The sequence below is a fragment of the Verticillium dahliae genome, genomic scaffold (genome assembly GCF_000150675.1).
Source record: "Verticillium dahliae VdLs.17 supercont1.20 genomic scaffold, whole genome shotgun sequence".
Lineage (NCBI taxonomy): Eukaryota > Fungi > Ascomycota > Sordariomycetes > Glomerellales > Plectosphaerellaceae > Verticillium > Verticillium dahliae.
The window spans coordinates 439,897-452,211 of record NW_009276967.1 but is presented as its reverse complement, the minus strand read 5'-3'; the positions used below and the strand labels follow the sequence as shown (position 1 = coordinate 452,211).

The 12,315-nt window shown below is 59.4% G+C and overlaps 4 protein-coding genes and 1 non-coding gene across 5 annotated transcripts in view; 2 read left to right on the top strand and 3 right to left on the bottom strand.

Annotated features, from left to right (window-relative positions):
• Positions 1–1,789: 1,789 nt before the first annotated feature.
• VDAG_20229 lies at positions 1,790–1,860 on the bottom strand. Its single transcript has one exon. It is a non-coding gene; the product is annotated as a tRNA-Gly (tRNA).
• A 335-nt stretch (positions 1,861–2,195) lies between these two features.
• On the top strand, positions 2,196–3,304 carry VDAG_08440 (DUF410 domain-containing protein; the record flags this gene model as incomplete). Its single annotated transcript, XM_009660165.1, has 2 exons — positions 2,196–2,542; positions 2,650–3,304. The coding sequence occupies 2 exons, from the start codon at positions 2,196–2,198 to the stop codon at positions 3,302–3,304; spliced, it is 1,002 nt and encodes a 333-aa protein (XP_009658460.1).
• Positions 3,305–3,481: 177 nt separating this feature from the next.
• On the bottom strand, positions 3,482–4,224 carry VDAG_08439 (uncharacterized protein; the record flags this gene model as incomplete). The annotated part of the gene is made up of 4 exons (XM_009660164.1): positions 3,482–3,562; positions 3,626–3,663; positions 3,748–3,822; positions 3,906–4,224. The coding sequence occupies 4 exons, from the start codon at positions 4,222–4,224 to the stop codon at positions 3,482–3,484; spliced, it is 513 nt and encodes a 170-aa protein (XP_009658459.1).
• Positions 4,225–4,877: 653 nt separating this feature from the next.
• On the bottom strand, positions 4,878–8,977 carry VDAG_08438 (cytokinesis protein Cyk3; the record flags this gene model as incomplete). Its single annotated transcript, XM_009660163.1, has 2 exons — positions 4,878–8,834; positions 8,903–8,977. 2 exons carry the CDS (start codon positions 8,975–8,977, stop codon positions 4,878–4,880), a joined length of 4,032 nt encoding a protein of 1,343 aa, XP_009658458.1.
• Positions 8,978–10,542: 1,565 nt separating this feature from the next.
• The window catches only part of VDAG_08437 (serine/threonine-protein kinase), a gene marked incomplete at both ends in the record, with an annotated part of 2,394 nt that continues 621 nt past the window's right edge, over positions 10,543–12,315 (top strand). Inside the window, 3 exons of the mRNA XM_009660162.1 lie at positions 10,543–10,662; positions 10,722–10,889; positions 10,954–12,296. Of these exons, the coding sequence (XP_009658457.1) occupies positions 10,543–10,662; positions 10,722–10,889; positions 10,954–12,296 (1,631 nt within the window). The remainder of the gene's footprint in view (positions 10,663–10,721; positions 10,890–10,953; positions 12,297–12,315) is intronic.

Below are 12,315 nucleotides of genomic sequence, written 5' to 3'. Positions count from 1 at the left end.
CCACCGGTACGTGATAGTTCTCATGCCTCAGCTAATGTGGCCTCGATCGTCAACGGACTGTCCCGCAGCAACAAGCAAAGATTGGCGTCGCCACCTCTGTCGAGGCCGCCGGTGAGGATCTCCAGGAGCAGCAGGAGGCTCTCGGCGCCCAGCCTTCCCCCAACATCCCCTTCTAAGCCTGGAGGCCACCACCTGCCTCTGGCTCACTCGGCGCGACCGACCACAGGAAAAAAAAAAATCCGAAAGCTCCCCTCCTAATCAACCAAAGACATGAACGGCCCCGGACGGCCGGCAGCATACGCACGGCGGCGCATCCTCTTCATGACCTCTGATGTCGGGCGCATCTTCCTCGCTTATTTTGTTTTAGTATACGCCCTCCTCGCCCCTCGCAGAGGTCCATTTGGCCCCTACTTCCCCCCCGTTTTTCCCACTTCAAGCGAGGAACTTGGCCTGCGGTCGGATCTGGAATGACTTGTCGTTGCTGTTTTTGTTTTTTGTTCTTTTCCTCCCGCGGGCCGCCCGAGCCTCGTTCTGTCCTCTGGCCCAGGGTTTGGGAGGACAGCTGTACAATAACCGCTCTTGGATGAGCAACATGGCAGTCGGTGGGAAGAAGACCGGCTGCCCCGCGTGAACTGTGATTTAAGCCACTCGCGGCGTGGCTTATCCACAATTGTGAGGGCGGGCATGGCGGGCCCGTCTCATATGTACTGTGTATGAAGGAGAATAGAAGAGTTCTGATGAATGTGCTGCGAGGAAACTCTAACAGTGGTGTGAACCGATGGCCCTGTCGTGTGTCTGGTGGGAAGCCATGGTGAAGAGTAGACAATGACACGCATTCGAGGCATCACCTTTGGAGTATTGTTGGCTTGCCTTCGAGGTAACTTAAGGTCACGACATCCGCCGGCAGTCTCGAGTCTCTCCACCTCCAGCAGCGTCAGCCCTATCCACTGATGCGATCTTCCGGGGGGTTCATATCGTCTGCAGTAGCATCACGGAGAGGGCGCGTGGCTTCGATTTAGTCGACCCTCCTGGGCTCGCCAATTATGCCACAGCGCCGTTCCCCTTCTCTCTCAGCAGGATAGACAGACAAGGCTACAATGCACGCGCTCAGACGCCGGCCAATGTTGTAGGGTGAGGAGGGGATCAGCCGTGCTGGGTGCGTTGACATGGCTATGGGCAGTAGGTAGGCAGTGATCAGACCATGACAATGCGTCGTGCCTGTTGTTACAGACTGCCCTGGTTCGTTGCTGGCAGATTTCCTCCCAGACTGATGGATTTGACGGTCTGCATCATTTGCCGCTACGCATCCCGCTTGCCTTGGGAATGGACAATTAATTGCACGATGATGATAGAATTTACTGTAGTTGTTTCACTTCATGCTGGGTACGTCCCTATAACTTGTAGGGCCTGCAGTCGCATAAAGTCATTTGGCCTTGTAGTCAGTGCTGCCAAGGGCACTGTAGCTTCTGTTTCCTGTGCATGCCATGCCTGGGACTGATTGCAAGTCGTGCTACGAGGACACACAAAGCACAGCCGTCCACAGCATCCCCCTGCAGCCGTCCTCCAGACAAACAGAGTGAGACATCCCGTTGACGGCGCCGGCACTGGTCAGACAGGCGGGCGGTAGAAGCAAGACTGACTCGCCCAGCGGCCCCAATCGCGCTACCACGCCCCGAGCTTCCGAGCATCGAAGCTCCGTTGCGATGTCAAGTACTGTCATGTCACAGATCACATGGGAGACAAAACCAAAAAAATCATGGCGGCACTACCCGTGTTCTCACGAGTTCCATGCGAGCGCCGGGAATCGAACCCGGGGCCTAAGCATGGGAAGCTTAGATGTTACCATTACACCACGCTCGCCATGGTAGCCCAGGCACCTGAGGGAGCTTCATGACTGCGGGGTCGCCCCGTTCGGCGAGGTTCCACGACACGAGCTGCCCCGCCCCAGTCCAACCCTCCTGCAGTTGCCCCCCCCTGTCGAGAGGCACCGTCATCAAGCTTCCAAGAACTCCAAGCCCAAACATTCAGACGTCCGATTCCTGCTACACCTCCTCTGCCGCCGACACACACCCCTTTGTCTCGTCTCGCTCGAGTACCCGAACCTTCCGAGTGCTTACGAACGAGAACACGAACGAGAACACGAACGAGAACACGAACGAGAACACGCACGAAATTCCCCAAAGACATCCTCCGCCATGGCCTCCAAAGCCGACAAGATCGAAAAGATCATCGCCCGCCTGCAGGCCCGCACGGCCGAGGGCCAGTACTACGAGGCCCAGCAGCAGACCCGCGTCGTGGCCGCCCGCTACGTCAAGGCCGCCAACTGGCCCGCCGCCGTCGACATACTCGCCAGCGTCGCCCAGTCGCTGCTCAAGGCCGGCCAGGGCGGCTCCGGCGGCGACCTGTGCCTCATGCTCGTCGACGTCTACAAGCAGGCCGCGCTCACGCCCGACGCCGCGAGCAAGGGCCGCCTGCTGACGTGCCTGCGCCTGTTCGGGCCCGGGGAGCCGACGAGGAAGACGTTTATTAGCGAGATGATTGCGTGAGTTTTTCCATGCATTGTTATTCATTTCATTTCTATTTTTTTTTCTTTTGTTTTCCCGTTGCCACACATTTGCCAAGACACAGCGCTGACACGCATGCACGCAGATGGTCCAGCAAGTTCGGCGAGTACCCGGCCGGCGACGCCGAGCTGCACCACGTCGCGGGCAGCCTGTACGCCGAGGAGCACGAGGCCTACGAGGCGGAGCGCCACCTGGTGCTCGGCACGCGCGACTCGGCCGAGGTGCTGGCGCGCATGGAGTACGCCTGGTACCGGGAGGACGACTCGCACACGGCGGCGCTGTACGCGTCGCGCGCCGTGCTGCCCTACCTGCTCGTCGGCAACCTGCGCGCCGCCAACGCCGCCTACCGCCTCTTCGCCAGCCAGCTCGCCGACGCCGGCGCCGGCGGCGTCCAGGACGTCAGCACCGCCACCGCCGACGTGCGCATCTTCCCGGGCCTGCCGCTCCTCAACTTCCTCGGCCTGCTGCTCCTCGCCATCCAGCGCGGCACCCCCGACGCCTACCGCACCCTCGTCAACAAGTACGCCGCCAACATTGCTGAGCTCGGCGCCTGGAACGACGCCCTCGAGATGGTCGCCGAGATGTACTTTGGCATCGTCAAGCCCAGGCAGAGCAACCCCCTCATGGATATGATGGGCAGCCTGTTCGGCGGCGGTGCCGCTGGAGGTGGTGGTGGCGCGCAGCAGAGGAGGGCGCCCACGAGGCGAGTCGAGGCGCCTGCGCCGGCGGGTCTCGACTAAGGGGATCTGGTTGTTGAGATGCTGAGGTAACGCTTTAATGGGGGTGCCTGCTTTATAGGGAAGTCTAGGGGTGAAAACGAAAAGCGCATGAAGGGACGGGCATGGCATGGCATGGCGCATCACGCCGCAGAAGAGCAAGGAGGGAGATAGCCAGCCAGCCAGACGGAGAGGACGAGGCTACTGCTGCTCGTCGTCCCCGGCCGGCGCGAGGTCGGACTGAAGACCCGGCAGGGGAGGCCAGGGGAGCTTGGGCGGCTGCTAACGTCGCAAGCATGCATCCCCACCCTCGTACATCCACCGGTCCTCGTCGAGAGCCGCGACCTTGGCCCGGAGGCTCTTGCGGACCGCCTCGAGGAGCTCTGCGGGCGGAGAGATAGTTTAGCTTTACGAGGTACACGAATACCCAGACGATAGACTGAGGGGGCAGGGAATGATACACGTACCTTCTGGCTGCTCGGGGATTGTCGAGTGATTGACCTGATGCTGCTTGACTGCCTCTGCGAGGCGCTGCCTTTCCACTGTGATCGTCAGCGCCGTTTTCGTTTCTCTCCACGCGAGACTTTGCACACACACACACAGAGAGAGAGCGAATGTAACTGACCCTTGCTCTCCTCAATGTCATGCATCCCCTCCTCCCCATCATCCAACACCCCCATCGGCAGATCCCCAATCTCAATCTCACCATGCTTGTCCCTGACGACCAGTTCCGTCGAGTCACTATGGATATCCACGTCCGGCAACCTCAGCGTCTCCGCCGACCCGTTCGAAGAAGACGTCGCCGTGCCCGTCGGCGTCGGGCGGCGCGTCAGGTGGCTCTTGAACAGGTTGCGCGAGACGCCGCGGCGCGGGGCGGCCGGCGGCGCTGCGACCTGGGGATGGGCCGCGCCCTGGGGCGGCAGGCGGTGCAGGCGGTCGGCCATCTGGGGGGGCCGCCTTGTTTGAAAGAAAAAATGGAACAAATCGATGGAGCGAATGATGGTCGTTTGTAAGTTATGTTTCCGGGGTGGTGATGCTCATGCTTTTGGATGGAGGGTTGGGTGGTGATGAGTTGACGTGAAGGGCTGCCCCTCTGTTTACTCTTGTTATCTGGGTCGGCGCGCGCTTATCGGGGTGCACCGTAAGAGGCTCTCGACGACACTGTCCAAAAGGGGACCGACCCCCTAAGGAATCGCCATGATGAGCTTCATCATGGGCGACATGCAGGCAATGGGCACACTCAGAGCGGAGAAGCAGCAGCACTTTCTCTGTTCTTCTTCGTCTCTCACAGCTGGACACCTCTGAACCACCAAGCACATAGACGTAGTTGTTTGAACTCTGTATGTATCGCAACAGCCATATCCTCAGCTGCTTGCCAGTATGGTACAGGTACTCCAGTCATTATTGTACGCAAGTCAGACATGGCAACGCAAATCAGACGCCAACTCCCGACCATGCAGAATATATCCCCAGCCTTCCTCACGAGAGTGCCCAGAAACCCCCAGAAAATCCCGTTGACCCAGACACCGAGACCTAGCCTTCCCTCCAGCTTTCATGATGCAGATAATCGACAACGCAACGCAAGCCAAAAACAGAATCATCCGAGGCAGACCCATTCGGCAAAAACACACCAGCGAGCAGTGCGGTCAGCCAGCACCAGACCCCTCCAAACTCCCTTCTCCGAGCACTTGATGATAGTCTCCCACGTGCCCCCGTCGCTGCCCTCCTCGTCCCTCGTGTTGCGGCCACCGACACCGATGCCCTTGCGGTCGTCCTTGCGCATCAAGCGCAGAATCTTGCCCGCCGGCGTTTGGATCGCGAGCTTGGCCGGCTTGTTGCCACTGACGGTACTGGGGTTCGACCCACTGGCGCTAGAAGCGGTCATGCTCATAGCAGAACTTGGCCGAGCGAACGGTATGGGGCTCGCCGCTCCCGGGTTCGACGCCGGCGTCATGATCGAGTCCACGATAGCCGAGCTCGGGTGCTGTCTGATGGCGAACACAAAGGTGTTGTTGAGCGCCAGCCGCTGGCACTGTGGCTGGACGACGTAAATGTCATGTCGTTGGGCGTGCGGCGTCGGATGCCTGGTGACGAAATCATAGGGCGGGTTCTCGCCCGTGTGTGTAATGGGCAGAGCAAAGGCCATGGGATGGGGAATGTCCTTGATGCTGTGCATCAGCCCACGCTTGCCTGCGTAGACCTTGAGGACTCCTTGACCTTCGTCACCAGGCAGCAGCGCCTTGACAGTATATCGCTTGTATCCGTTGGACCACTCGGCCTGCGCAAGGGCCCTCTTCTTGACCATTTCGCCGCTCTCAAACACATCGCCGTCTTGGTCCCGGCTGTATGCACGCACCTCGACCTCGGCAGCCACTTCGACATCGGCAGGGACATTGAACTTGATGTGCACCATCTCGAGGTCTTCAATGCGTGTAAGAGACGTGTTGTAGTCCACCATCTGCATCATGTTCTTGAAGTACGGTGAACACGCACAGGGCAGGTTGAGCAATACCTCGTGCGCCTGTGGTGGGCAAATGTGTTGCTGCTCATGGTGCTCAGGAATGTGCGTCCAGCACAGCTGAGTCGGGCGAGTGAGGAACCACCACGAGTCGGCAGCTGAACTGCCAGCACCAGAGTAGAGATGCCGGCGGGGGTTGGAGGGGCTGGCGAGACAACAGTCAACCATACGCCACTCGTTGTCGACCAGGACTGCGTTCCACCAGTGGTTGGACCGGGGCATGATGCCAAAATCTGGCGTTTCGCCCGGTGTTTTGAGGTACCCGCGGACTACCTCGCACTCGATGCCCACGGCGGCACACATCTCCATCACCAAGACAGCGTACTCTTCGGCGCAGGCTCGTCTGCTTTGAATGACGCGCCTGGTATCAATTTCGCCCTCAAAGTCTTCTTCCCACGCTATCCTCTCCGAGACCCAGGAGAAGATGGCGCGCATGCGCTGGACGTCGCTGCGATACGGACGGCAGACGTAGGATGTCGCCAAGGTGACGGCTGTTGTAAGCGGAGGTAGACTGCTGATGAAGCGAGTGCTCTTGTCGACCTGGCTGAGGTTGATAGACTGGTAGTCGATTGGATCGTCAACGGGCATGCCATTCGCGCCTTCGTCACCCTCGGCACCCTGGTAGAGTTCGTCTACGGGGTTGAGAGCGGGGTGGTCAAGCATTTGGCACCGATCTTGGCGCTCGTGGCGCTCAATCTTGCTCAGCGAGTTGGAGCGATTGATGTCTCGGCGGACCTGGACCCAGTCTACCCCAGACCCCAAGCCCATCTCCTTGGCAGCATTCCTCTCGACGGATGAGCTGCCAAGGCCTGTCATGGAGGACATTCCAGAGGTTGCAGGGGAGACTGCGGTCGTTGAGCGGGAAAAGGGTGATGGCCTGGCCAAATCGGCGCCGGACCCCAAGTTGCTCCGGCTGGTGGCCACACCAGTCTTTGCTGTGTCGAAGAGCTTCTTGAACAGGCTGCGTTTCGGCGCTCTAGGCTGCACGAGCCCACCAAGGCCAGAGCCCATCTCGTCGTTGAAACCTGCTTGCGATTTTGGTCGGGATGCATCGGATGCGTGACTGCTGTGGTATGTCACACCAGTAAAAGGGCTGTCGGGTCGGTCTATATCGAGGTCTCGGATGCCCAGGGCGCTCTGGGCGCGTTCTCGTCTCTCATTCTTTCTGGCGAGGCTGCCGGCACTGGTCGCGCTGATAGCACCGGCCGATACGCCGCTCATCAGGCTCCTATTCGTGCTTTGCGTCGTCGCGCTCTGGTTACCGGAAGATGCGCTCGTGGAGTTAGTCTTGGTTGTAAAGGAGCGGCCTAGGACATTTCGACCAACATCGTAAGCTGACTTTCGAGTCCGCACTTTCTTCTCGGGGGCAGGAGCCTCGCCCATGGATGACTTTGGTCGTTGATATAGATTGCCCTTTGGTGGCGGGGGTGGGGGCTCGTCGTGACTGGTTGTGCTGTTGCTGTGCTGCAAGCCTTGTAGTCGAGTTTCCATACGTTCGACATAGTTGCTGAGCTGGGGCGCGTCGTGTGCATCCTCTCGCTGGCCGTTTTGATAAGAAGCCTCCTGCGAGGATCCTCCGCTCCAGGTCTCGTAGCCCTCATCTTGATGACCCAGTCCCATGGACGTCTGGGGACGCTGGGCAGTCTTGTTTTTTGCACGGTGGCTGACCATATCAAAACACTCCGGAGACCAGGGATCAAGCGGTGCGGGTTCGGGGGTCCTTGTGTCCCTGGGCATACCCAAGGCATCAAGTTGCTCAATGACACCATCCATGGCTTCCCGGAGAGGTGACGGCGTCATGTGGCTGCCACCAGGTGATGGAGGGCAGGGTGACGGCATTCGAGGGGTCTGGAGCCCGTCTTGGCGGTGCTCATAGGATAGGTTTGAGCCTTGTCTCCCACCGCCGGCGTACCGAGATTCTTGGCTGGGGTGGAAGCTGTTGCGGGAGGCATTGACGTGACGATGGGGCGGTGGAGGTGGTGGCGGCGGTGAATCTTCGCGTGCTGGCTCATCATACGTCTCCTTGTGATACGTGTCGATGAAGGAAGGAACCGGTGACACACTGCGAGCCAGCGGCGGGGCCGGAGAAGGAGCCCGAGAGTGGTGGTTGTATCCGAACGAAGGCGCAGGAGATGGCGCGCGAGATCCGTAGCTGCCGTGGTGGTGGTGTGACGGAGGTGGTGGTGCAGGAGATGCAGCCCTGTGATAGTCCTGTGGCGGAGGTGCTGGCGAGAGGGCTCTAGGGTGTTGCTGATAAGCTTGCGGCGGGGCGGGTGATGGCGCTCGCGATCCGTAGCCAACGTGATGCGGTGGAGCTGGTGATGCGGCCCGGAAGTCGTTCCTATGTTGTTGTTGAGGAGGAGGAGCGGGGGACGCAGCTCGGAAGTCATGATTCCTCTGGGGAGGTGGAGCTGGCGAAGCAGCTCTGTAGTCGTAGCTCCTCGGTTGAGGAGGCGCTGGCGAGGCGGCTCTGAGGTCATAGCTCCTCTGCTGGGGAGGTGCGGGCGAGGCAGCTCTGTAGTCGTAGCGATGCTGCTGTTGCGGCGGTGGCGCGGGTGAAGGCGCGCGTGAATTGTAGCTGCCGTACTGCTGATGATGAGGGGCAGGCGACGACGCTCTGGCGTCGTAGCTCCTATGATGCTGCAGCGGTGGCGCTGGCGATGGGGATCGGCCAACGTGGGCGGGAGGCTGGTACGAGCTGGCCGAGTTGTCACGGGCGCGCGTGTGCGGGCTCTCTCGGACGACCTCTGGCTGCTTCGCCGTCGTGTAGTGAGGCGCTTTGGCGTATGCCTCAAAGGGCTTGCGGAACGTCTTGGATTTCTGGGGCACAGGCTTGGGATTGGGCGTGTGGTCGGGCAACGGGCTGACGGATCTCGTCGTCGGGCGGAAGTTGGGCGGTAGGAGTTCGACAAAGTTGGAGGGGAAGACGCCGACGGTCCTCCTGTCGCGCCATAGCTTGCCCGTCCACCAGGAGCCGTCTCCGGCGTTGAGGCATTCGATCAAGTCGCCTTCGATGAAACCAAGGTCGCGTTTCGACTAGGCTGAAGTATTAGCAATCAAGAGCCACAAGACAGCAGGGCGCCATGCACAGGTCTCGAACTGACCTCGCCTCCCCAGGAGTAGACTGCTCGGCACCAGCAGGGAAACTGCGTGGGCAGCGGCGGCGGTGCGAGCACCATCTCGGGGAGCTGATGGAGAGAAAGATCTCTCGCGGCCTCCTCAGAGGGGAGTTGGCGAGATAATGGTTGTTGATTTTAGGCGTGGCCGGTCCTCGATGGCAGCCCAACGCGGTAGAAATGTCGGTGAGGCCGCAATGGGCGAAGCGGTGAAGAGCAAAAAACGTGCGACTGGAGAGGCAGCGAAGATTCAACAGTCGCAATACACTACAGCAAGCATATCTGCCAAATGGTCGAGAGGAAGAGACAGGCTGCGCAAAGGGCGAGCGTCACGACGACCCTGTCGACGTAGAAACCCGACCAGTGTGGTATGTAGGCAGGCCAGGTATGAGCAAAGTGGGATATACAACCTCTGACGCGACGGTGCCAATGCCAGAAAGAGAAGGTTTGGCGGTGTCGTGGAATTAGATGAGCAAGCGAAGCGAAGGGGGGGGGGGATGTGATGGAGATGGGCACGGGGATGAGGACGAGGCTGATGCTATGAGCTACGAGTTGCTGTGCCTGCCTGGCTCTGACCATGCTCTGATCCTGCCTCTTCTTGCTGGGCGCTGCTGCCAACAAACAGAGGGGCTCGTTGACGGGGCGACGGTCTCTGATGTGTCGGTGTCCACTGTCCACGTTAGCGTGAGCTCCGTTACTGGGCGGTTGGCTGGCAGGTGGCAGGCCCCGGCCCCACCCCCGGTTTCTTCCAAGGATCTGTGGTATGTGGGCGCCACCCAGCACCAGGCCCAGCAGCAAGATGCAGCACCAGTCTCAAGATGCAAGTGCACCGGCAGCCATGGCGCATGCCCTATGGGAATGGGCCGCCTGGATGCCATCAATTGGACCGTTGCATTCAACTGGAATGCAAATGACCATCTGTCATCCATAGGGGTCTGCATCAAGGCTGTCTGGTCTCTGCAGCATGGCCGCCTTTATCTGTGGCAGGCCCCGAAGCAGTCAACTCCGTGATATATCGCTTCTGCACACCCTTTTTGCTCGCTTTGCACTGGCGTGAATCACCTCTTTCTTTCCCCCCCCTTTCCTTTGGGCCAGGGCCTGCTTGCTGTCCCGTCCAACAAGACACAGCACAGCACAGCACAGCGCACGATCACCCCTCCCAGAGAAAGCCTAGACGTCAGAGCTATACCGAAACGGAAGCAAAGTAAACAAAGGGCCCAAGCTTCCATCAACCCATCTCCCCCCCGGCCGTTGTCCCAGCACATGCACCCGCCAAACCTCAGATCCGACACGCCGACTGCAGGGTCCCTGCTCGCTCTCCCGGACAACCAGAACGACCCAGTTCGCCTGTGCTGAACCCGGTCCTCGAACCTGGGAAGCCTGGGTTCCCTTCCATTAAAACAACCTCGTCCACTGCCAGGCCCATAGTAACCATCTTTCGCTCGACCATCTCTACAACCTCAAGCAGAGCAACCCCGCCAATTGCTGTTGCGTCAAAGCCAGCTGTCTGTGCGATCGAGGTTGCCTCTCTCTCTACATCCATTGACCTCTAAAAAAGGTTCTCTCATCGATCGAACCTCCACCTCCACCATATATCGCCCGAAATGACGACCAGGAGGATGAACACAATGCCTGACGAGGGCGTCGCTGAGCACTACCAGGTTCTCGAGGAGCTGGGTCGTGGCAGTTTTGGCGTTGTCTACAAGGCCATTGAGAAGGCTACTGGCGAGACCGTCGCCATCAAGCATGTACGTCAACCACCATTTCCCTGCTTCTGCTGCGGGCTTGGCTGATCCATAATCTTTAGATCGATCTCGAATCCAGCGAGGATGATATCCAAGAAATCCAGGGCGAGATTGCTGTGCTTAGCACCTGCGCCAGTTCCTTCGTTACACAATACAAAGGCAGCTTCCTCCGAGGCCACAAGCTGTGGATCGTCATGGAGTACCTCGGTGGAGGCTCTTGCTTGGATCTCGTGAGTTTGAAGTCTACATATTATGGATTTCTTCTCTCTTTACCTCTTGTACTGACGGACTCAGCTCAAACCAGACAACTTCTCCGAAGGCCACATCGCCATCATCTGCCGCGAGCTTCTGCGCGGTCTCGAATACCTGCACGCCGAAGGCAAGATTCACCGAGACATCAAGGCTGCCAATGTTCTCCTTTCCGAGGTCGGCAAGGTCAAGCTCGCCGACTTTGGTGTTGCCGCACAATTGACCAACATCAAGTCGCAACGAAATACCTTTGTCGGCACGCCTTTCTGGATGGCGCCAGAGGTCATCCAGCAGGATGGATACGGTTTCAAGGCTGACATCTGGTCCCTGGGTATCACGGCCATGGAGATGGCCAACGGCGAGCCGCCCCTAGCCCACATTCACCCCATGAAGGTCCTCTTCCATATTCCCAAAAACTCGCCTCCCCGGCTTGAGGGCAACTTTAGCCGCGAATTCAAAGACTTCATCGCGCAGTGCCTGGTCAAGGACACTGAGCGCCGACCCACCGCCAAGGAGCTGCTGAAGCACCGCTTCATCCGCTCCGCCGGCAAGGTCGAGGCTCTTCAAGAGCTCATTCAGCGGAGGCAGATGTGGGACGTCAACCAGCAGCGCAAGTCCCACCCCATCTTCTACCAGGAGACTCTCAACACAATCTCTCCCAAGGACGACGCAGACGAGTGGGTGTTTGACACGGTCAAGTCAGTCATGCCCAAGAGGCCCACAGTCAAGTCTCGCAAGCCTTCGTCCATCTTCTCGACTGAAGAAGCCATGCGCAAGCTCGATCTCAAGGATGGCCCTCTTGGCCCTTCATCGCCAGCTCCTCAGACCATGCGCAAGACGACAGCCCGCCGCCAGCCCTCTGTCAGCCACACCCAAACGAATGGATCGCCACGTTCCACCGTCGCCAGACGCCCATTGCAACCCGACATGTCATATGGCAACTCGGGATCTACGATGCGCCTATTCCGCCGTGTTCCTTCTGACGGCTCGACGTCTGGTCACCTGAACGGATCGCCCGCCGAAGACGCGCCCAACAACGAGAACCGACCGCCCAGCATCATGGGCCCTGCCGAGGCTACCAGCAAGGAGGCATTGCTCGGACGCCGCCTGTACAACAAGGCCCTCGACCCGACGCTGGCCGAACTACACGCCCAAACCTCAGCCATGCACAAGCGGGAGGCCCTGGCCAAGCTTAGCGACGCGTTTGCCAACCTCGACGCCGTAGACCCTGAGGGCGCCTACCACTTGATGCGCAACCTCATGTCGGCCGTATCGCAGGACAATAGGCTGAACAATGCCTTCACGCCGCAGCAGTCCATCAAGATGCCTTCGGATGGTACCCCTCAGGGTACCGTCATCATCAACCGAAGGCGCGACGCCGGCGCCCAGTGGCAGCCCGACAAAGCT